Here is a 24,845-nt window from a genome sequence, read left to right on the forward strand (position 1 = left end):
CATCAAAACACACACAGCCCCACATATGGCTTGCCCAGTTACTCTAACAGATCAGGGTACACGTCCATACAGTTACAACCCATTCAAGCTCAGACTATGCAGGATCAAGTTAACAGCTGAGAACAAAATCTGCCAGAAGCAAACCTCTCTGAGCTGGTATTAGCTGCTGGAGCTCTCACCTCAGTGAACTACAGCTCACATACGAGGAGATAGTTGTAAGAAACAGTACTGTCATAATGTACAACAGTAAGAAATGCTACCAATAAAAAGATGAAAATGAATAGCACTGGTGCAAGGGACAGTATCAGGGAGTTGCTCACATGCTGAGTAGCTTCCTGGATTAGTGAGGCTGCGATAGGCTTAGCAAAGCACCTGGGCATGCACAACAGCCTATTCCTCATAGATCAATGTTTCCCATCAGCATGGTTCTCCCCTGCAGGAAACAGTGCTAATGGTGAAGCTTGTAAAAATGCTTTCCTCTTTGCCCATAGGTGCCATGCAGAGGTCTGGATAACAGTGGACCCTTCTCCTCCAAGTTTGTTGCCAAAGGTGGGAGGGATGGGTGCGTGCTGCAAGCCCAAGAACATCCTAAGAGGGCTGAAGTCTGAACGAGTCAGAAAAGCAGTTGCCTTCCTTGCCCCAGCCTGCAAGCACTCAGAGGATCAGTGTCCAAGAACAGTGCCTAACATCACACAGGGTGCAAGGGCCTTCCTGCCCTTGACTTTCACTCTCTACCATTCTGCCTCCCACTGTTTTTGACCAAATTAGGTTCAAACTCTGCAACCATAAGAACATCCTCTCCAGCCACAGGGATAGTTAAGCTTAAATAGTCTTTCATTCCCAGCTTGGATTTCTGGATTCTCTCCCACTCTTGCACTTCAAATTTTGAATGCGTCGTCCTTGGCCACACAAATGTCATACAGACATTTTTGTACTCAAGAAGCTGCTTCTGGGATACTATTTGATTGCCAAAGCACTCTTAAGTTTAACCTGAAGACTTCTGTGAAAGACATGGAAAAACCCTGTAGAAGAAACTTCAAGTTGTTTTTTTACCTATTAACTTACTCCTAGCTGAAGCATCTCTTGGGTAGCCAGTTTAATGTGCACCAGCTATGTCTAAGAAAAAAATAATTAAGAAAAAAAAAAAGGAAATCCTAGAAATTACAATGGGTTCAGAAACCTGCTGCTTCATGAAGCAGGGAACTAGCGTTCCCACATAGCGCAGACGATGACATACTTTGGCAACAGATAAAAACAAGCCCCATTGTCATGCTCCTCTTCAGAGACGTTTAAGCACTAACATCACAGTGAAGCACTAAAAGCATACTGAAGCTATTTCAGACAGGAAATCCCAGAGGAGGACAGGTCATCATTTAGGCAACTTCATCACACTGGGATGTAAACACAGTGCGCTTTTGGTTCTTAGACAATTGTCCAACACTGTATGTGAAACAAGTGCTTAATGGTGCTTCTGGATCATGACCTTTATCATGGTGTGCATCCAGCTACATAGGTAACACTACCCTGGATCACCACTTCGAGGTGTGGTTGATCTAGTCATAACCTACCACCATGTGAAGGGCTGGCCTCTGCTCACAGGTACTTCAGGCAGATCCAGGGACCCCTCTTTTACTAGCCTATGCTTTATTCTAGTAGCCTCTCTTATTGCTATATATTTTCCCTTTGCAGAGGAAGTTTTAAAATAAGGTATTTCTGTGGAAAAGTCTTTTCTCCAAAAGCAAAGAAAGTAAGTGCTCAGAAATGTAAGCTGGGAGGTAGGCATGAGCGCTTCTGACAGTGTTAAGACAAAGACAATATGTAAACTCCAATGCCCTTAACTTGGTATCAGTACTTTCACCAGAAACCCTTTAAGATTTACGTTTAACAAATACTTACAATATGGGTAAGGATGTGTTTATTCTGTTATGCACCTGACCAGATACAAAGAAGAGACTAGCTTTGGAAACATCTCACAAGTATATTTATTAGTCACAAAGCATGACTCATTTCATACTTTAAATGGCATTTCATTACAGTTCAGCTGCACAAGCCTCTGTTCTCCCTGAAAAGATGCTTGATATGCAGAAGGCAGACTTTAGCGCACAACTTATTTACATACATAAGTTCCTGGATTTGTTTATGTTTGAGGACAGTAGCTCAAGAAAAGTGTTTGTCTTAATCACTTCAAAAGCTTTCTTTTCTTTCTGCACTGTTTATTGTCCGTATCTTCAGTATAGTCAGGAGGATCTGGTAGTACAAAGCCATCAGTCATTTTATAATAGACTGCTGTGGAATCTGATTCAACTATGGCCAAAGTAACTGACAGCGGGGTGTCAGGATCATCCTGTGGGAGTGATGCTTTCTTCATGATCTCTCTCATCCTAGAAGAAGAAACAATCCGTTAGAAAGGAGCCCACAGCCACCCAAGGAAGGCACAACAGTAGAAGTGCACTACTGCTATTTTTATTCAGCTCGGGTTTATTCTGCAAATTTGTCTTCACAAAAGAAAGTATAATATCTATTCTAATAAAAATCCAAAGTTGTATAATCAAGCAACAAAATCAAATTACAAATAATCTTATAAAAATGTACTCAGTTACATACATCTCTGCTGGAAATAACACATGCTTCTAAGCTTTGCTTAGCTATACTATTGTGCACATGCCTCAACCATTCTTCAACTACCACAATCAAAGCAGGACAATCATTAATGGCCTTGTTTTCATTAGATTAAAAAAAAAAAAAGTTAAAAAAAAAATCTAGTTGACTAACACATGGTGTTCAGTTAGAGGACAAAATAATTAAGACTTGTTCTATTTGCAGAAGTAAGTCTTCCAGTCTGTGCCACACTTCTGTGCCAGATTGTGGAAGACCCAGGAACTGAAGCCAGGTTTCTCTACTTCCCTGTCTAGACTAGAAGCCACAAGACTTCTTCAAAACAGTCACATAAATAATGTCATCCTTAAAAATTCAAGACAAAGTTAAGCATTTTTCCTGTTCAGCTTATTTTAAGAATAACATGTCAGTTACTTTTCAGTACAGAGCTGAGAACAACACTTCTTCCCAGAGTCTACTGTTTGAGCAAGTACTGCAGGAGCACAGTGTCCAGAGGCAGAACAATGACACTCGCCATCACAAGCATTTCCACAGGGAGCTTTCTCCTTGCGCTCAAGATCAGGTGCAAGAGGGCTCATCTGATATTGCCAGGACAGTTTACAGTCTGCGGAGAGGTCAGCTATGCAGTGTGTGTGGGAAAATTAAAACAGAAATCTCCACTCACTTCACACCCCTAAGATCTCACTCACCATAAAACATGCATTTCTGAAGCTGGGCACTGTAGCTGAAAATAAGGCTCTTTCTAAATGCACCAGCTTTCAAACTTTAATCATTATCTTCCTTTGAAACTTCTCTGATCCCTTAATAAAAGCCAAATGAAAAGTGGCAGAGAATAAGCAGCAACCTGGAAAGACTGTGCTATTAAGCCCATGACCCCCTTAAGTATCCATCTGTGTTCTGAACTGTTCATAATTCAGCTTGGCTAAATTCAGAAGTGCCTTTTCTTTTGCTTTCACCACTGGCCCATATATAATGCAAGCAAGGCAATACAACATAATTAGTTATTTCATGCAACAGATACTAAGGCTGTGAAAAGCCATACTCTGGTTCTCCAACCATGAGCACATTCATAACAAGAGAACAAAAGATACTGTATTGGCCACTGACAGAAAAGAGACACCTGCAAGAGGCTCATACTGCTACTGGCAGAGACTCTGAGGAAAGAACTATACATGGCTTTTATGAAGCAGCAGATATTAACATCTGTCCTGGGAATGCAAATTAGAACTGACAATAAAAAGCCAAATAGAAGGGCACAACTACCCAGGAGAGATTGAGACCCAGTGAAACCAAACTTATTTTAAATGTGGACAGTCCTGTATCTGGAAGCAGACTCGGTCAGAGGCCTTTATTCACCTGTTAGCCAGGGCAGAAGCTCCTTCCTATTTTCTTTAGTAACTGTCACCATTTCTCCTCCTAGTATATCAGTGGGACAGATGTTACAGTGAGGTCTTAGTTCTAGATTTTCTACCACCCATAATTTCTTCTTATACTGCCAAGCACAGATATCTGAACCTTTATTTCCCCCCATTATGCATTCAGACTTAGAAGATACACCATGATCCCAAAACTGGCCACATCCTGACAACAAACTGACATTTCTTCACATGCTTAACTTACTTTTCAGGATACTGAGTTTCAGGATTTATATAAAGAGCACAAAGACTTAGGCCATTGCCTCAGGATGATCTTCTAACACTACTATCTACAGAGCCCAATGCTTTTCACTGCACAATTGGAATCAGCCTCTATTGACATAAAGAATTAGAACTGTAAATGCAAATTTCTCCTCTTGCCACTTTTCTCAATACAGGCAGCCCCAAAACAAGAGCTCCCATTCATGCATACCACAACTAGCCATAATGCAGTGCTGAACATCTGCAGATCAGTGAGAGGGTATCTTTTAAAATAACAAGCTTCAGAATTCAGGAAGTCTGTATCAGATGCCTGTGTTTCCTCTCCTTCCCTGAAGGCATCACTGTTAGTCTCTGCATCCAGCGTGTTCAGTTTCTCTGCAGCAGCAGACATTTCAAAGAAGAAGTCAGAGAACATCTGGGTTTCTGCCAATTTCACTGCACTTGCTACCTGCCACAAACAGAAAGATGAAATATTACAGGAAATGTATAGTTCTTTTAATCCTTTTGACTATCTATCACTGTCTATGGAGGGGGGAAAGTAGTAAGAAGTGTTCTTGGCCCACTGAAATTCAAAGGAATGCAAAGAGAAATGGCTTTATACTGAAAAAGGGTAGATTTAGATTAGATATTAGGAAGATATTCTGTACTGTGAGGCTGGTGAGGCACTGGCAAAGGTTACCCAGAAAAGTTATGGCTGCCCTGTCCCTGGCAGTACTCAAGGCCAGGCTGGATGGGACTTTGAGCAACCTGGTCTAGTGGAAGGTGTCCATCCAAGAGAGGAATTTTCCATCTCTCACTATCTTCTTTTATTCATAAAAGACTTTTGTACAAGTACCTAGGCCTTCAACACACATCAGAAATCCGTACAGTCTTTCCTACTGATCCACTCCTAACAAAATAACATCTCATTCCAGAGAAAGAAACAGGTATATGACTGGTGAACTTCAGCTGTAGCTTGAGGTTTTAACTTGTATCCAAAAAGGAAAAAAAAAAAAAAAAAAAAATAAAAAACCAAAAACAAAAAACCAAGAGTATTTCAGTGGTTTGTCCCATGCAAGCCCCTCTGAGAAGCAGCAATAAAACTGAACGCTCAGAGATGTTTTATAGTGGTTACATAGAGCTTCATTAAACTGAAATGGAACTACTGCCTTCCATACCAAAAAAGCCAACAGCTTTCAATCTGCCCTTTATACTTGGATGAATAATTCATTGCAGGCTTGGCCCGCCCAAACAGCTCCCTCTCCTCCATACAAGGCAGGGCTGGAGAGTTAGCACAAATTGGTCTCTGTACCACTACACAGAGATCATTACCCTGTGCATCAGTGTGCACCACTGTACCTGACTTTTTTGAATAAGCCTCATGACAACAGAACCAAGGTAGAAGAAACCTCCCATAAAGCACAATACCTTGAATTTAGCCAACAGTATTAAACCAGCACAGCATGGCTCGCCACTATTCCGGACCTAGCGGCAGGGCAGGCAACAATATTAGCTTAGTGCCTTGAGATACATTGTATCATGTGGTATCATTGAGATACATTGTATCATCAAGATACATTGAGATACAATGTATCATGTGGTGGTGGGAGAAAGTCTTGTCTTTGCTGTCTATTTACACTATGTGCCTCATCGGTCAGGAAAAGGAACTGAAACCCCAGGGAACATAATTTTTTTTTTTCATGGAAACTGAAGAACAAAACAAAGCATGCAAAAGGGAGGAATCAGAATTCAGCAAAGCTCTACAAGACACACCAGCTGTAGGATGTTCAATCATAACACTGCATAACCAACTCAGCTGTATGAGCCACAACAATCACTTTTAAACTATTAATGAAGAGTTTGCATTTAAAACCAATTAATTGCATTTGCAATGTGTGATTTGCTGTATGAGTAAACTCAAGTGATGCTTATAGCAGAAGAGTTACTGACAAAAATGAAGATGATGCATGGCACACTTGCAGTGCATTTAAAGTAACAGTACTTCTTACAAGCAAAACCACTTCAGATTAGAGGACGATCTGTTTCACAAACTACAAATTTAAAAGAGGATAAATCACTTCTGGTCCTCAGATTTGCTTCTAAGAATGTTTCTCAGCTTTAAAATTGAAGCATTTATGTATTCCTTTTCTAAAATTACCATTTTAATGAAATAACCCTTTCCTTCTTAGCCTAAACCAAACTTTGCAGTCTCCATAACCTCATGCAACTGACTTTATCCTTCATTTCCAGCAATTCTGTACTAAATAGAAACAGGGCAGTGACATAGCATTTAATCTGATGTGTTATTAGTAGCATTTTGCTTGGACAATGTTATTTGTCTAGGACAGACAACACATAACTCCATCAGATCCAGCATCTAAGTCCCTGGTTCTTGGAAGGGTCCCTGGAAAGCCACAAGGCTTTCGACACTATCTAGAAAATCCAGCTGTCAACACTGTTCTCCTACACTTGCTGAGCTTCGTTTATGCAAGTCACTGCTGCTAGCTCTGAAGCAGGACTAACTGCTCCCTCCGATTTGAGGAGCTACAACTCTGGAATGTACTGACAATTGGGTACCTGGTGTGTACTAAAGTGTCATCTGCAACAGTTAGCAGCAAAGATGTCTCAGCCAATGGACTGACAAATTCCTCCCCAAGTATGAATCACTTCTAAATTCAAAGGCATACAAACACAAGGTTCTCCAAACCTTAGCCAGCTGTGTGTGGTTGTCAGTGATCCAAGATAAACAGAAGTTGCATCTTATTCTCCAGGTCTTTATTTACAGAAGATTCAGCAATCATCTTTCTAAGAGCACGCATGCACACCATGAAGCCATTTCTCAGACTGTGTGAGACTACCACTGACACTGGTGGTCACTTTGCTCCAGACCCCATAATTTTGTGATTCAGTGCAGCTTTACACTGGCAGGGCAGGATGATCAACTTTCAGCAAGCTGTTTGTAGAAGCAGACAGTAAGCTTAGTAGCGGAACAGCTTTTGCTTTAAGCAGTTAATTGTCATGCATAAAGTGGACATGATGAAACCTTATAATAGGCTAGGGTGCTCATCACTTGCTTAGGTGTCTTGCTGGTGATTTCTACAGCAACTTTACTATGGCCTTCTAAGGACACTATCCTCTGAGCATCAGCCAAGTAGGAATCTTCATGAGACACCTGGGAAGGCAGAGCTTGGCTGAAGTGGCTTTGAGAGGAAAACCACCCTTGCAGACCCAGGTCTTACTGGTTAAGCAAGGAAATGCTGTCCATAAATGCTGCCATTTGCTAGCTGCTTTTGCAGTTAGGACATTTCCAGGCCTAGCAATAAGGACAGGATGTTTTCACCTTCCTAAGCCCCTTCAATGGTTTACTTTCAATAGAAAGTGAGCTGCATTCACCTGTACTCATACCTCTTCCTCTACACCTTTAGCAAGTAACACAAAACCCTGAAGCATTGCTTTGAACAAAACAGCAAAGCACCCAAGTAGAAAAGCTTTTCTGTCTATCTATAGCTTGGGAAGTCAAATGAGAAAGTTATCATTTAAGACATCAGATACCTAACAAGCCTCCTGCTATCAATAATCACAACAAAACACTCATCACTGTCAAAACAAAGAAGCAGCAGTACTGTAATACTGCCTCCAACTCCTTCTGTAGGATGCCTTTTTAATGGCCGCCCTCTGTGCTATGCAGCTTTGAGCTAGCTACTGTCTACACCCCCTGGTTTTTGCCTACTGTTCCAGCAAAGGAGCTGAGGAGTTGATGCTGGTCTTTCCCTACAAGGACAGACCAGGTCTCTTTGCATCAGCACTAATGAAATGCCAAGCATACATATGCACATGCTTGTTTAATAACACAAGCATAATAATACAATATAAGCATATATAATCTTCCTGTCTGACACCACCTATGGTTATCGAACACATACAGGCTTTAATGGATTCAGCTGGCATTACAGCCCAGTATTCAGCTTTGTTTAGTGACAATATGCTCTGTGTATTTGGTCTGTACCCAAACCTAGTCACAAACTGTACTTTCAGTCAATGTGATACATTCACTTTTTGCTTCTCTAACACACATCCTTCCAGTAATGGATTCCATCTGCACTGGTGCCAGAAGCAGAGCAAACAGTATCACCACAGTACAAACAAGTTCAGAGGCTCCAAATGAAAAGCTCCAATGAAACAGTAAAAGATAGGACATACATGCAGTGCAATCTCTCACTGTCATTAAAAGCCAACTAGAACATATTTGCTGGCATTGATCCAATGACAGGAATCAAAGTCTCCAACCTAGGTGAAAACCTCTTACATTAAACAGGCATAGCAGCTCAGCACATAGACGCAATTTCTCAAAGATCCCATATCCTAATTTGATGCCTTCTTTTCCCACCTAAAATCTAGTCCGAACTGTGAATAGCAGCGTGTCCTTTTCACACACAGTGATCTGCTTCTTGCAGAGAGGCACTCAGCATTCCATCCTGCAAGACCTCTCAGCAGCTTTCCTCTGTTGTGGAGAACACACCGTATTTCTCTTTCAGACCAAGCCCCCAGGAGCGATTGACCAATACTTGCAAATGAAACATTTTTTCAGCACATATAGTACTCAAATCCATCAATATCTAGTAAGTTATTTTCTTCCCCCTCACAAGTACGCACTTAGGAAAAATATGCAACAGAATGAAGATGGAAGCCTGTTCGCAAGGGGCTCATCTGTCACTACTAAAAACCTTAAAAAGAAAAAAAAGCAAAAACCATAGCATGCCTAAAACATCATTCCTAGAGTGCACACAAGTCTGCTAAGTGCAATTCACTAGCTACCTACTACTATGTCAGGCTGCTGCCCACACAGCAAGAGGAAACAGCAAACACTAGCAAGATCTGTAAAGCCAGCCCTGAGCACATGGTCCTAGCAAGAGAATGAACAGAGGAAACTGAAAAATGTAATACCATATGATGCAGCTGAAATAGTTGAGGTCTTCAGAGACATCCTAGGAAAGAATGGCAAATACCAGCAAAAGAAGGCAGCCATTATCAGAGAGTAAACAACACTGTGTGTTTGAGGCTGTTCTAAGGGCCAGCTAAAACATACTGTAAAATTACTCAAGTGGAATTTCTCTAGGCTGCAAACATCTGCAATATCACAAAGTCATAGGTTAGCTGTCCTCTGCTTGAGAATTACTTAGTCTTGCATATGTCAGGAAAGCAAGTATAAAAATCATAGCTCAAGGGATAGTTATACATTAAACTCTGGGTAAGTAAAAGGAATTTACAGTTGGAAGCAGCCAAATTATACTTTCAAAACAAAAAGCAGACCAAACCAAACACACCAGGCTTATCCATAGATTAAATGACTAAAAAAAAAAAAAAAAAAGATTTATTTTCAGACAGAAATTCTCCTGGACCTTTCTTCTTAAATACTTTAAAGCCCAGTAACATAAAAAAGCATTGCTAGATTTTTCCAGACTACATAAAAGCAACACAAGAATGTTCAAAACATAAGCTGTGAAGGTCTTATGTTCTAACCCTGTCTCTCAAACACATACTTTTACATCCATTGTTATCTCCTAAAGCGTATGCAACTTCTAAACAACATGAAGTGTTTATCAGCAGGAGTCAGTTGCTGTGGGAAGCTGACATCAATGGCATACCACTTTCAGAGAGGGAAAAGCAGAGACTGACACAGCTTAGAAAACTAAAGAAATCTCAACTTTGCGTGTATGCTTGCAGCACCCAAAAAAACAACACTGCTCACAGGCTGAGGTATTGCTTTCCTCTGACACTCCTTTGTCTTCTCCCCCATCCCCTTTTGACCAAGTCATCAGCAGCCTATTAAATACCTTACTGATAATGTGAACCAAACACTGACCACATCCTTACCTCTCATGGCTCAATAATACATGCACAGGTATCGGCACCATCACTTGGAGACTGTCCTGTTCTTTTTCACGTGCATGTAAACATACGAGCTGCAGTTCTGCTACTCCAACATAACTCACTTCATGCCAGTTTCTCCCTAAAAAGGTTCATCATCAGTGAGAAGGACCGGAACACAAAACACAAGTTTTAATCATTCAAATATCCAATTTGGTATTTAAGTTAACATCTAGGACTGTTTCCCTCCCTCCCCTCACAGGAGATTTCTCATGAGAGACAACTGCCCTCTGGAACCATCAAGCTTGCCTTCTGAGACACAGTGCTGTTAAAGAAACCCAGGGGAACAGTATTCGTCTGCTTACTCTAGAGCTACACTTTTTCATGGTGAGTAGGGATCTGTCTGACAAAGCTTTGCTTCAAAAAGGCAAAAAGAAGATAAAAACCACACAGCTTTAGTCATCTGCAGCATAAAACTGCAATCCAAATTTGGACTTTATCAGTACCCTAAAACTGTGAAGGAGCAGGTGCTAAAAGCATGATTAACGGTAACACACAGTTCTTCCCTTATGGTTGAAGGGGTAAGTCTGAAAGTTTTTTGCTGCAGAATTATAGGAGCCTTCTCTTGGTTATTGAGGCGCTTTCTTCAGAGGTATAACAGTAACAGACACAGTGCTTTCTGGTCTGTAAAATCCCTCCCTTCCCTAACCTTGAGAACCACCAGCCTTCAAAAGAAAACAAAATATTTTTATTAGGCTGGCTGCCTGCCTACACATAGTCCCTTTTCAATAAAGCCAACCTGGCAGAATTGCAGGCAGAAGTTCATATACCAAGTAACTCTGCTCCACTCCTACAAGACACCAGAACACTACACTGCATTTGTCATAATTACTGCCACCAGACTGCTAAATGATATTGTTAAAGGAATCCTTACCCTCTCCAGAAAACAGCATCATAATCAGGGCAGCATACAACACCCAGTTGCTAAAACACTGACTTAGTAACTTCGACATTAATCTACAAATAAGGACTCTATTACCAGCACAACCACTAAACTTGCAACTTCACTTTTCCATGTTCCTTTTCCTTCCCCTACTCTTCTTCTGATTTTTTTTTTTTTTCCATGCAGAGTGTCTTTGCCTGGAAGAGAATGGGCCCTCATCTTCTTAAAGGCTCCAGATGGGTACAGGATAGAAATCCTCAATGCCAAAATACTGTTTCTTAGGTAGCCATCACCACTAAGTTTCAAAAATAACACCAAAGACTTTGTAGGAAAGGTCCTGACAGTGGACAAACTTCAACAGCACCTAAAGGCAAAAAAAAATTTATTCACTGAATTACCTTCTAAGAGGTCCAAGTAAACCACAAATGCAGCATAGATTTGAGAACTGTCAGATATATCGAGAGACATCATTTCTGTGAGCTGAAACCCAAAAAAGTAATGTTGGTGAAGGAAAGCAGAAGTTATATTAAGAATGCACAGTCCAAACCCAGAATTTGTAGAGCTGTCTAAGCCACTGAAATCTGAAGCCAGCTTTAAGGAACAACAGCAATTAAAAAGCAGGACTTGTTTTCTGACAAGCTGGGTTTTTCCACATTCCTCCTATTTCGGTGCTTAAGAAAGCAAGCCAAATAAAAATAAAGAATCACAACTATTTCTGGAACAGACCTAGCTTTGTGGAGAAGGGCTATGAATTTTACCTATTTTTGCTACAGCACACCAACACAGGATGACAGCCAAATTAAACACTGTTTTCAAATGTGTTCAGTATACTAACAATTAAGAGGCAGTAAAAGTTTAGGACGGTTGTGTTTTCCAGGTGCAGTTTCAGCATTTACAACCTCATTCTCTACCTCAAGTGGCATTCCGCAACAACCCCACCGGTACTCCTCACGGGCCGGGAGCCGAGACCCCTCAACAGGCTCAATACAACCAAACACGATACATTAACATCTCCTCCTGCCATCACCTACGTGAGGTGCCCCTCAAAGCCATGGTGGAGGGAATCAGGAGCCGGAGCAACGGGCCTTGGCAGGAAAGCGGGACGCCCACCCCGCGTGACTGAGGACCCCCCACCTCCCGTCAGCGCCCGGGCATGGAGGACCGAAGCGCTCCGCAGCCCCAGCGCAGCCCACATGCCCACCGTGGGGTGAGTCGCCATCCAGTTTCCGCCGGCCCCCTCGGCCCAGCCGCCCTCGTCCCCCGGCTCCTGCGTGCGGGCGGAGGTGCTCCCCGACAGGCCGCAGCTCCCCTCGGCCGAGCCGGCCGGCAGCTCCATGCTCTCCCCGGTGCAACACAATTGGGCTCCGGACAGCGCCACGCAGCCTTGCACTCCCCGACAGCCTGCGCTGCTCCCGTTCCGCCTCCACTTTGTTCCGCTGCGTCCCCCATCCTCGGAGCCGAGAGTCTTCCTCCACGGCCAGAAGCGCTGCATTAAGCCCTATTTAAACGCTGTTTACGGCCAGACTGACACATATACCTTATCACAGTATGTCCTTTGGCAGTCCCTTTTTCTAATCACAAGTATATTATTTTGCAAGGAGGCAATATTATTCCTTCATGTAACATTAGTGGAAGTCCCCTTGGAAAGAGAGAGAGAGATACCTAGACAGAAAATGTGAAGGGAGAAGAGTAAAACAGAAACAAAAGCAAAAACATGGTATTAATGTATGGTTTCCAGAGTTTTTACAGACTGGTTAAGAGATTTATATTCAAGCTATTGTTACTCACAGCATCTTGGACTGCTTTAGTTAGAAATATCTCTGACTTCCAACATGAATATAGTTTGCAGTATCGCAGGACTGGCTTACCAGCTCCATCTGCTTGGCACCTCTTTCGATAAATTTCAAACACTGGCTTAAATGAAGTCAGCCTGTCTTTACAGCATTTTGAATAGCTTCAAGCTTGTGTCCATGAACACATCCCACCCCCCCCCACCCCCACCCCCCCCCCAAAAAAAAAAACACCAAACCCAAAACACTGTGTGCTGTCTTTAACAGACATATACAACAGATCATATTGTAACATTAGATGAGAGACTCCAAAGCCCTTGCTTGTATGCTGTGCCTGTTCTTGATGAGGCCACCCTAAGGAAAATCTGGCTCATGCTGGAAAACGCAAAACATCTACACTGATTAGAGGAAACACGAAGTATGATCTTGAGATGATCACATTGATGCAGGTCCTAGTAAAAAGTTATCAGTGTTGCCTTTACCTCATCTTCTTTATAGGCTTAATGATTATTATATAATAAAGCATCAATGAAAATTGATCTCCATGTATTGAGTACATTAATTTGGTGAGTAGTTTGTAGCCAGCACTTCAATTCTCTGGGCACAAAATAAAAATAAAACAAATAAATAAAAAAGTCTTTGAGACTTTCATGGAAGAGTGGGCAACAGTGTTTCACTTGGCTGCTGCACTCATGCTGCAAAAGAACTGCATGGATGTGAGTCGTCAGAGGTGAAGAAGCAAATGTTTGCCTCTGTTCCTGACCACTGCCTTCTACCTGACTGTTATGGCAGCCTCCATGGTCTGTGCAGTGCTACCAGCCATCTGAGCTGTTTTTCACAGACACAGTGGATGAGAATTTCCCCATTTATCATACTCGTAATTGTCCCATGAAAGACTTACTTTCCTAGCTGAAAGGTCAGCCTTCTGGAAGAGCCAAATTTCTTGTAAAAGAACCAAAATATCCTGGACTAAGATGGGCCACTGATGGATAGTTTATGAATTGTATCCCTGCTCATGGCAGGGTCTTGGAACTAGATGATCTTTAAAGTCCCTTTCAACTCAAACCATTCTATGATTTCAGCAAAGGAGATAGTCTTTTCTATAGACTCTTGTAGGTCCATATATATGATATGCTTTATCAGAAAGATGGATCCTCTGTTTTCTGCTGCATGGGAATCAAGTCTAAATCACAAGAAAACTTCCTCTGAGAGAATTTGTTACCTGCCAAACAAATTCTCCCAGAGAGAGTATGCCACTACCAGAGAGAGTTCTCACAACTGGACTGCTCTTGTTTGCCACGGATATTTAGAGAAGGGTGAAAAAAATGGCCTAAATTTATTTCTATGTGACATCTGCAAAAAGCTGTTTCTTCTTCAAAGCTAGAATATTTCACCACAAAGTAGTTAATTGTCCTGTCAAAGCAGGACTGAGTGTTGCCTTTAAAAAATACAGGATATAACTTTGGCCACTGATGAAGAAGTCAAAATGCATAGATTTCTTTGTATATACACATAAAGATATATGCATTTATAGATATAAGAATGACATGAATTGTAAGGGTAACTGTTTACCTGAACTTTCCTAACTTTTACCCATGCTCTGTGGCTGGGAGTAAGAAATTAAGCTGAACTGTCTCCTTTCTCTTACGCATAGAGAGGCATCTCATGTTTCAGGCATCTACTGTTCTCTTTCCTGGGTAAGGCCAGATTTTTTTCTTTTGTGTACCAGTATGAAGCAGCCAGCAAAGTGAGTTGTGTGACTGAGGGGAACATTGTTTTGAACAGAAAACTACCATTTGTAGGATGCTGCTGAAGGCATTGCCTTTGCCCCCAGCAAATTGTTACGGTTCTGGTGCCGCTCACAAAACAAAAAAAAAAGGGAATAGTCTGAAAAGACACAAAGGTACTTTTGATTTCACTGAAGACATCAAGAGCTGCACAAGCTTAAAAGCATGCTCAAACTTCTGTAAACATGCTGATTGCAATAATGTGTGGATCGCACCTTTACCTTTACACTTTGCTTTGCATGTAGGAGAGAGCCATGGCTCTGCAGTCTCTGCCTCTCACATCTTCCTTTGTTTCTGGGGGGAAATAGTCTCTGCTTGGCCCTGACCCTGACTTGGCCACGGTGGCTCTGGGCTACAGGGGAAGGCTGTGCCTACATTCCCCCATCTGCGAGGGGAGCACTCGGTACACAGACTGTGCTGTTGCACCTGCACCTTCAGAGGAGTCATGGCAAAGAGGTGTTACAGGAGGTGAATGTTTCTCCTAAAGCTGCCACGCAACCTCCTAAAAATGGGATTGTGACCCAGCTTAAACATCCCTGGATCCATGTCGGTGGAAAAAAAACAGCTCTCAGCCTTCCACATCAAGCATAATTCAGTAGCATTACTCCCCATCCTCCAAATGCAAGTGGTCTCATGGGAGACAGTGGCATTGTGTGGATTTGGCTGGCTCCTGCAAAATCCTAATCACTTCATACAGACTACAAAGCTGCTCCTTCTATTTGGTTAATGAATCCAAGCATAAAAGCAACATGTGGCAAATTAACCATGAAAGAAAAGCCTCATTAATGTATCATTCTAAAAGGACAAATTATAAAGGTGTTGTGAAGGGCAAACTGGAGGAACATATTTTCATTAATTGTTGGGGAAGATGCTTACAAATTACAGAAGCTTCTCAAATTTTAGTGCAGATGATTTGACCTCTGTAAATTTTTTATTGAAGTTAACTGTTTTCCTGGGAAGTTTCTTTTTGCACTAGTTTTGTGGAGAGTCATCTGGTCAGGAAACTGAGGCAATATAATTTGGTGTGGGTGATAAATCATGTTCTGTAAACAAAGAACACTGCACACATGAACTATATATATGCTGCTTGGGCTGCAAACAATTCACAATGAATTCAGGGATAATTGCTAAACAATTGTCTGTTTGCTAAATGTTTCCTCTGAGTCTTGCAAGCACACAGACAACAGTGCTGCCTGCTTAAAGTGAATCTTTGCAAGCTGCAGGAGCTACTTACTCACAGTAAAAACCGGATAGACTGTGATGGGGTCCTTAGAGTTAATTAGAGATTTCATTCTGAAAAGGATTTAACATGCCCAAATCCTATTAACTTCTGAAAGAGCGGAGATTACTATGCCCCTTTCAAGATCATGACCCAATAATTTTAATTGCTGTAACGTGTTTTATTTATTTTGTTGTTTAACTGCTGTCGCTCCATTCATGGGAACGTTCCTATAGTGGACAAGTCAGTGAAAATTTCAGCAATATTCCAGCTGGAGAACTGCACCCTCCACATCCCTCCTGCAGTGTAGAATGCTGACGGTGTGTGAGCCTGCTTTGTCATCCTGGGGATATTTGCAAAATACTTTTTGACATAAAAAGTCTATCCCTAATGGGTGGGAAAGATGAGGGTGAGATCTTCACGTAAGCAGCAAACTGAGATCTCTTTGCTTGGAGGGTAGGCTATAGCAGGAACTGCCAAATGGCTCTTTCCAACCTAAAAACTCGGTTGATAAATGCAGGTTTCACAACTTTTACCGGACCGAACTTGCGCAGGTGCGTACCGGCTGGGCTTGCCTGGAGGAGAGGGGAGAAGAGGATCTTCACCCGGTCTCTCCCCCGGCGCCCCGCTTCCTACTCAGCGCCCCTGCAGCCTGCGGAGGGAGGGCCGTACGGTGCCGGGAGGGGAGCGCTGGGCTGTGCTGGCCACGAGGGCCGGGTTCAGGGGCGCGGGGCCGGGTTCAGGGGCGCGGGGCCGGGCGGGCGGGCGGGCAGGCGGCGACGCTGCTCCTCCTGTTCCTCCCCGCCGTGCTGGGCGCGCTGCAGCGGCAATCCCGCACTGCTGGCGCGGCTCCTCGCGCCCATCATGGCTGCGTGCGCCGGGCCCCTCGACCCCCGGCTCCTCACCCTCCTCCTCCTTTTCCTGCTGCTGAGCGGCTGCGGGGCCAACTTGCCCCCGGAGCCACCGCCACCACCGAGCCCCGAGCCCGAGCCCCAGCCCGAGCCCGAGCCCGAGCCCGAGCCCGAGCCCCAGCCCCAGCCCCAGCCCCTGCCCGAGTCGGCTCTGCAGAAGCCCACCGTGCTCCTGGCCATCATCGCCCGCAACGCGGCGCACACCCTGCCTCACTTCCTCGGCTGCATCGAGAGGCTGCACTACCCCAAGAACAGGATAGCCCTCTGGTAAGGGGAAGGGGGCGAAGCAAAGCTGAGGGACCTCGGCGCAGGGCTGTGGCCTGGACCCTACAGCCCCTCAGGGAGCGAGTAGAGCCCCGGCTTCCCTAGCCCTGCTTGTTCCTGGCGGGGGACTCCCGCTCCAGTCGGCGAGAGGGGGCTTTGCGGGGAGCCGTAGGCACTGCCGTGCGGAAAAAGCGGGAAGCGGATGCCTCAGCTCCTCCGGGCGTCCCCTCTCGCTCTCCACCGGGAGAGAGGGCCGTCCTGCCTCCGCGCAGCGCAGGTAGCCGGGGCAGAGGCACGGAGGGCGCAGCTCCCACCGTTGGAGCTAAAGAGCCGGCGTTTGTCTTTGGCACGCCGGGAAACAGCTCTCCCACCCGGCAGCTGGGCGAGGGATGCCGGGTCCTCCCGAGAGCGGCTCCACGACCCGCGTGTTCTGAGAACACGGTCGCACGGCATCACGGCAGCGGGGGGAGGGAGGGCTTTGCTGCAGCGGTACGCAGTGTGATAGCGAGCTGAGGTTTTACGAGCGAAGCTGGCCTGAAGCCTGGGAGTATTCATCGCTTTAGCATTTGTCCAGATCCGCAGACACGAAGAACTCGCGACTCGAAGCGAAAAGCAGGGGTGGGAGAGCGGTGTTTCGCTCCCTAGCTGGTAAATACCGGGCTTTGTGGGGAGATGGTGAGGGTTTGCCAGGGCTGGAGGGTAGCCCTGCTGAGTAGGTGCTGATGGGCATTGAAAAGGAGCATTGTTGCAAAGCTGTAGTCTGAAAGATGGATTCAAAGATGTATTCAGAAGTCGCAGCATGGGGGCAGATGTGGCAGTCAAATGTGTGTCGGGATGGAGAAATTAGACCAATATGGGAGCTGGTTAGTCTGCCTTTATGTAAGGGTAAAAAGAAAAAAAAAACAAAACAAAACAAACCATCTTTCAACCTGACATAAATGTTGGAGGAACAGAAATTAATTAGGAAGACCCAAGAGTGGTAATCGTATAAAATAGGAAGTGATACTGTAGAGCCTTACCCAGAGTTCACTTAAGTTAGTGGGAAGACTCCTGTTACCTTCAAAAGTCACTGAAGTTCAGTTTTACTTTGTATAAAGGAATGCGGGGAGGCCCCTTATCACTGATACTGAAGTGTCATTAAGCAGGCAGCATTAGATGTTTCTGTGCCTGCTTCAGGAACACGCCTGTTGCTTATCTTCAAGTACTCTTCAGGTCTTTGCAGAAAACAGGGGCTGGTATAATCATGAATGGCTCTTTTTTTGCTTCCCTTCCCAACCCCACCCCCTCCCCGTTTCGAATTTAGGGTGCACAAACCAGATTGTGATATCATCCTGAATGTGATTGTGGATTTACAAGCTGGCATATGGCAGTGACTGAATGCTGGACTCATCTGTGTGTAGGTCTGTGACTCTTGTTTCATTGATATTAATAGGAATTCTGCTGTTTTGAATTTCATCACAGCAGACAAGTGTAAGAGTAGATGTTACCTGAACCTACATGTGGTTTGTACCATGGATTCAGCAAAGCTTGGTGTTTATAAAACATAGTGCTATAAAATGCACAGTAAGTGCAGACCTGATCACCAAAGTAGGGGTGGATTCTGAAATGTGTTTCAGTGTAGAAGTGCAGAATAAGTTTGGGGGTTTTTGAAGTTGAGCAGAGCATTTTGAGTACATTGCTTTCTTTATCCTTACTTAAGGTCTCTGCAATATTGTGTGAAAGTGTTTGTGGGCACTGTTCATGAAATAATACCAAGTGTAAGATAACTTAAAATATGCTAAAATTCTCATATCACTCCATTTAAGAGGGCTGCATGCAGACACAAGGCATGGTTGAACTGGAAAATCTGTTATTGAAAATGCCAAGCTTTATAAAATTAGAATGATTAGAATGTTATGGCTGCTGCTAAGCAACTTCTGTGGGTGCCCCGAGTTGCCAGAGAGATGGATCAGTGCCTGTAGGAGGAAGTGATTCCTTGGGAGAGGTTTAGTCCTGTTCACTTCAGCTGCCCAGTATGACCTGAGCTTTTTCAGTGCTGAGAATGTTCAGGACACAAAGTACCCACCAAGAGGAAGCTCACGTACAGTATCTATTGAGTCTCTTGAGAACAAAAGAAACAATATAATCTATTTCTGGAAGCACACTGCATTTCAGACTTTGTGCCTGATGAGTCCTTTCAACACATAAATTCCATGATTTACCTGTGTTCCTTTGGTGTTGCATTACTGAGAGAGCTTGGTGTGAAGAGCAGTGAAGTGGCAAAAAGTTGCATTACTTCATTGCCACTTACATTCTACCTCAAAGTTTTCTCGAGTAAGTCAGCATTTTAAAAAGCCTAAGTGTAGGTCTTGCAAAATAAAATTAAAAACATATATCATCTCTTAACTCCCATATGCTCTCTGAATTGCTTAAGGGCTTAAATTCAGCAGTGGATTCCTCAGATTTCTAGGGTGGAAGTTTTATGAGTGACAGTAAAGATGGGTTAAAAGACTATGAACGAGTTTGAAGCAAACACTAAATTTGCTTTTTGTAGCCTGTATCAGTTAATCTTCATCTTCGTCAGCCTGAAACTGAGCAAAAGGTGTATGCTGGACATTCTCATGCTCTCTTCTTCCCTTTGGTCTTAATTCTGACTTCTTCAGTTGCTGAGGTAGTGACCAACCTCAGAAGGACTTGCTGGCTACTAATGAATTGAGCAGGCCGTTTGGTCTGAGGCCAACTGGCATGTTGTGACTCAACTCCTTTCAGTTAAATGCTTCCTTTCTTTCTTCCTTCACCCCTCAAGAATTGGGAAGCTGCATCCAAACTGCTTCCTGTGGATGGTCACTGGCCTGTATTAACCCCAGCCATTCTTCTGTCAGAATACCAGTGTGGGTGCAGGCTCATCCAGGTACTGGATCATCTTAAGATTGTACTGATAACATAATGGTGTGAAATTCTGTGAAACGCTGCTCTGTACTGGCCCTGCTTAACTTGCTGGGGTAGACTTGGCCACAGGCAGCCTGTCTGTGAGCCTTTTGGTACTGGCCACTGAGGTGGGAACAGCAAAGACTCCCCACTTTACTAGCAGAACCCAGGTTCCCTCTCTGTTCTTCAAGCTGGTGCATGTGTAGCTGTGGAACAGTAATGCTGGAGATGGAAGTTGCCCCTCTGGCAAAGGAGGAAGGGGTCACAGCCCTCCCCTCAGGTGCTTGTGGAAACCCTAGCCAGCATTTGGCTGAAAAATATGTAACACTGTGAGAAATAGGCTAATGCTCAGCAACAGTAGAGAGCCTTAAGAAAGCATGCCTATTGGATCTATGTCAACCTATTTTTCAGCTAGGGAAAGTTACTCTAGTAACGTTCCTTGTGTGGCCGTGCTTGGTGTGTTTACCGGGGTGGGCTTAGCTTTTCTCAAGGCTGTGTCTATGAGGCTGTGCTGCGAACCCAGCCCAGCTGAGTTAGGAATCTTGGGCACATTAGGTACACTTGCGCTATTGTTTGTGTTGGTGTTAGACAACTGTAAAGGGAAGGAAAAATGTTCTTCTTTATGTTGGAAAAAAGAGACCTGGAAGTGATAGTCAGCATGCCCCAAGCCACTTCTGGATGGTTTGGGGTTGTGGGTTTTTGTTTTTTTTTTGTTGTTTTCTTTTTGTTGTTTTGAACATTAGCTATGCTGACTCAATGACACCCATTCAATGACAGGTAAGGAGTGTTTGTCAGACAGGTTCATCTTGGCTGTAGTTGGCAAAGTGAAAGCATGTGTATTCAGCAGTTTATCACACTGGTTTACACTTTTCTTAGCCTCAGATTAAGTGACAGTATAGCAAAGAAAGTTGTCTGTAATTTCATCTTTAAATACCCAATAGTTCATAGCTGTGGGCCATCTGCCCCCTCATCTGAAAAGACCTGGGGATTAAGTGTCTGCATGAATGAGTTGGTGCTTGGAAGCAATAATTAGGTTCTTTTGTGCTTGAAAATCTGTGCCTCCTTTGCAGCTCACAGTATGCTTATATTTCAGAAATAATAATAAATGATAGGTGAGATTGGTGGAAAGCTGGAATAAATCCCAGACGAGAGATCGGTGGATATACTGTAACACTGGCTCCAGTGAGCGTATGGTTTCAACATATAAGAACTAGTTGTAGATGAAAATAGATATTGATGAGATCAGTATAACAATTAACTTTCATAATTACATATTATTAGTCTAGAACTAGCTGGTGATACTGTATCTGAGGATTTTCTTATTCCTCAACAGTTTACTTTTCTAATGTGAAAAATTTTGCATAGAGGACAGTTTCTGGTAAGATGCAGGGATTGTCTGAAACTTTTGTGGTGGGTGTTATTACTCACTGGGTAGTGTTGGCTTTCAAATGTGCTGTTTTCTGTCCTTGTTTCCATTTGTGTAGCAAGGTCACATTAATCTTCCTGGTCAGTATTAATCACTGAGGAATGCTGAAGTTCCAGTCTGCTGGCTTTGTCTGTTGCTTCAGTCCATTGGTGTTTTGCATCTATTTAAAATTTGCTTGTTGTGCTGAGAGTTCCACATGGCAATATTAAAATTTTGGTTTGGAAAATTAAGTTGACTTTTCACTTGGCTTGTCACTTAAACTTGTGGGATTTCAGTTTCCCATTCATATTTGTAGATGTTTGAATTTATTTACTATATAGCTTTAATAACATAGACCAAGTGGGCCTAAGAGTGAGATGGGACTTGCATAGCCTTGGAGTTATGATTAAGGTGATGTTTATGCTGTACAAGATGCATAGAGACTTTCTTCCAATTAACTTACATTTGGATGACTACAAGAAAAAATGGGAGCAAAATACTTAAACTTTCTTCCCCAATTTCTGCAGCTAGAAAATTGAGGTAACCGACATAAGATTCTTGAATTATTAAGACTGGAGGTAGTATTCATAACTGACATTTCTTGATTCTTCATACTTACTGCAGTCTCTTTTACACTGAGGTGTGCTAAATTTATGTAGGAAATGGAAAATCAGGGGAAGCTATAGAAATTATTCCATCCCAATATCTGCAATAACATTTTTTTCTGTCTTTTGGGTCTGTCACCCTCATCTAAGTCTTGGCAAACTTAAGCAAATGACATCATGAAATTGTTCAGTAAAATCCTTTGAAGGGAAGCTGAAAATTACTGCTGTGCCTCACTGAGGTCTGCATGGCAAGACTTGAACTTTTCTTCCACTAAAATCTTTGCTGTTCTGTAGAGGAATGATAGGAGCAGCATCAGCTGTGTGATGGCAGTTTACTTGGTAGCAGTAGTTTATTTTTCCTACTGTGCTCACAAATTGACAGCTTCTCATATCTTTTTGATGCCATTAAAGATCATTTTGTCCCACACATTATACTAGACATGAATGTGAGTATTGGGATCTTTCATAAAATGAATAAGTAGCCCTCTAGAGGTGAGGGGATTATATTGTAAATATGACTTGAAATGTGTAGGAATTATGTAAGACTAGTGAATATAATACATTGTGTGTGTTTGTCGTTTTTTATTATTTTTAAATTTTATTTTTGAAACCTACATGCTGTATATCTCTGAAAATGCAGCCATTACTTTGTCTGCTATTTTTTGGCAATTATGTTTTGAGACAGGTCTGCCCTTTTATTGCGTGTCTGTCCATGTCTGTCATTTGTGTAATTGTCTACCTGGTGCCTTGTAATGCAGGTGTTGTGTTTAGAGGCTAGATGTCAAACAGATGTCACAGAAAAACAGCAGGGCAAAGTTCAGTATCAGAGACTGTTGTTTATTACAAGACTTTGGATGCTCTGAAAGTTCAGGGAGAACTAGTTTTCAAGATTTCTTTTTTTTTTTTTTTTTTTTTTTTTTTTATAATATATACAAAGCAGGGGTGAAAAGGCCCCAAGGTGTCATCCAATTCATTCCTGCCTGGGGCAAGATACTTCATTCCTGATTTGCCTGTTGCCCCAGTTTGGGATTCCCCATCCAGTCAAGGGTGGTGTCTGTCAAGTGCACTTGTGTACTGTCATGTCTTTTGAGGCCTGTTCAAGTGTGGGGGAAGTGGAAGGCAGCTGTGTGAATGTGTCAAAGGACCAACCGCAACCAGTGTTGGCTGTAAAGTGCTGGAGTTAATTTGCCCCTTAAAAAATGCCAGTTTCACCTGTATGTTCCTAGCATACAAGCTATTGCAGCTCAAATTCTGGTGAATCTGGAAGCAGGGGAAGCCTGCCTAATTCTTGCTGTCATCCCGTTATTACAGGAACAAAAGCCTCTTCCCTTTCTCAGTGCTTTTCCAATTGGAGTATCCCATGCATGGATATTTTAGAATGGTTAAGGTTAGAGTGCACCTCTGAAGATTGTCTAGTCCCAACCCCTACTCAAAGCAGGCTCAGGTGAAGGTTGCCAAGTACCATTTGAATTCAAGTTTTTAGTATCTCCAGGGAGAGAGAGTTCGTAATCTCTGGGCAACCTGTTCCCATGTGGTAGTCATGGGCAAGGAAATTTATGTTGTCTGAGGGTGGGAGGGACTGAAGGGGATAGCAGGGCAGCTAGACCTGTTGCCTGTCAGGATGCATGCTGAACCACAGATCAAAGGGTGGTTTTGATCTTCTGTGTAAAGTATCACAACAGCTGCAATTATTTGTTTCAGTCCCCTGAAACTGAAAGTCTTCACATACCAGATCGGGATTCTCTAAAACTAGATCTGTGATACACATGGTGTGCAGAACATTGGGAGCTGCCCATAGCCAGTGCTCACTGTCATTCTTTGGTCCTGGGGAACTTCCTAAAGACCATATGGGCTACAGAGTAGAGAGAGGTCTGAGCTGATGCAGGGTGCTGTCTGTCAGAACCTGGAATTTCCTTCCTGTGGGATGATATCTCAGACATAATATTATTTCAACATGTTTATGTGCATCTCATTTCCTTTATTTTATTGAAGCATAATGTACATTGAAGATCCTCATTGCCAAGGGTCGATTATATCTAAATGGGGCTCACATGCATAAAAACTTCAGGCTAGAAGAACAAAATTTATTTTCACTACGGGGTGGATTTTTTGCCATCTTCTGGCAGAATGTCCAGTTCTTTCAGACAGCTTTGTGGCACTGCTAATAGGCTTATCAGTAAAGAAAAAGGGACTTTTACATTTATTTATTTATTTTTAATGAAGCTTCACTATTTGCTTCATTCGGGGCCTGAATCCAGGTTTTAAACATAGAAATGATTGGTTTCCATTATACATGTGTGCACGCATGCACATGGATATCTATCCATCGGTGTCCTTGGACACCTTGGTCTTTTGTTACTGTAGAATGACTCTGGTTTTATTCCTGGTAAGTTAATGGAGGACTCAATAAATATGTGGTGATTTTAAACTTTTTCTAGCTTACTATAGTGACCAAACTCCATTTGAAATCATATACCAAGGTCTTATAAGAGCCATTTTGGTTATGATAATGTTTTGTAGTGTAATGTGTTGATCCTCTTCTTGACACATATGGCACTGCTAAATGAATGATTTAATTTTGTACCAGAGACTGGATAGGGAGTTTCACTGCAGAGGACTGGAATTACATTAATACAGTATTTCTTATGTTTCTTTGGGATTATTTGAGATAGCTGTAAGACATACTGGTAAATAACACCTCATTATTAAGGAGTGAAGGGTGGTTTATCTTCTGCTTTCATTCTGACCAATCATTTACATAGTCAATATGTCTTTCCCCTTTACTAATATGTAAATATACTGTCAGGTAAAACAGCATGAAAGCCTATGGTGTTGTTTTGGGACGGGAATATGTTTACAACAAAGTCTGTCCTTGCTCCTTTTCCAGGGACTCTTAAAACACTCTCACTGCTGG

At 42.8% G+C, this 24,845-nt stretch overlaps 2 protein-coding genes across 2 annotated transcripts in view; one reads left to right on the top strand and one right to left on the bottom strand.

The window, feature by feature from the left end:
• Positions 1-1,958: 1,958 nt before the first annotated feature.
• On the bottom strand, positions 1,959-12,550 carry TSEN15 (tRNA splicing endonuclease subunit 15). The gene is made up of 4 exons (XM_062606321.1): positions 12,245-12,550; positions 11,442-11,523; positions 10,107-10,242; positions 1,959-2,381 (listed from the first exon to the last, which is right to left on the bottom strand). Exons 1-4 carry the CDS (start codon positions 12,533-12,535, stop codon positions 2,180-2,182), a joined length of 711 nt encoding a protein of 236 aa, XP_062462305.1. The 5' UTR covers positions 12,536-12,550; the 3' UTR covers positions 1,959-2,179.
• A 4,062-nt stretch (positions 12,551-16,612) lies between these two features.
• The window catches only part of COLGALT2 (collagen beta(1-O)galactosyltransferase 2), a 53,672-nt gene continuing 45,439 nt past the window's right edge, over positions 16,613-24,845 (top strand). The window contains exon 1 of the mRNA XM_062606268.1: positions 16,613-17,017. Within this exon, the coding sequence (XP_062462252.1) occupies positions 16,704-17,017 (314 nt within the window). The 5' untranslated portion in view covers positions 16,613-16,703. The remainder of the gene's footprint in view (positions 17,018-24,845) is intronic.

Source organism: Pezoporus occidentalis, unplaced genomic scaffold (genome assembly GCF_034315485.1).
Source record: "Pezoporus occidentalis ecotype Australia unplaced genomic scaffold, CSIRO_AGI_Poc_V1 ctg95, whole genome shotgun sequence".
NCBI classification, from domain to species: Eukaryota; Metazoa; Chordata; class Aves; order Psittaciformes; family Psittacidae; genus Pezoporus; species Pezoporus occidentalis.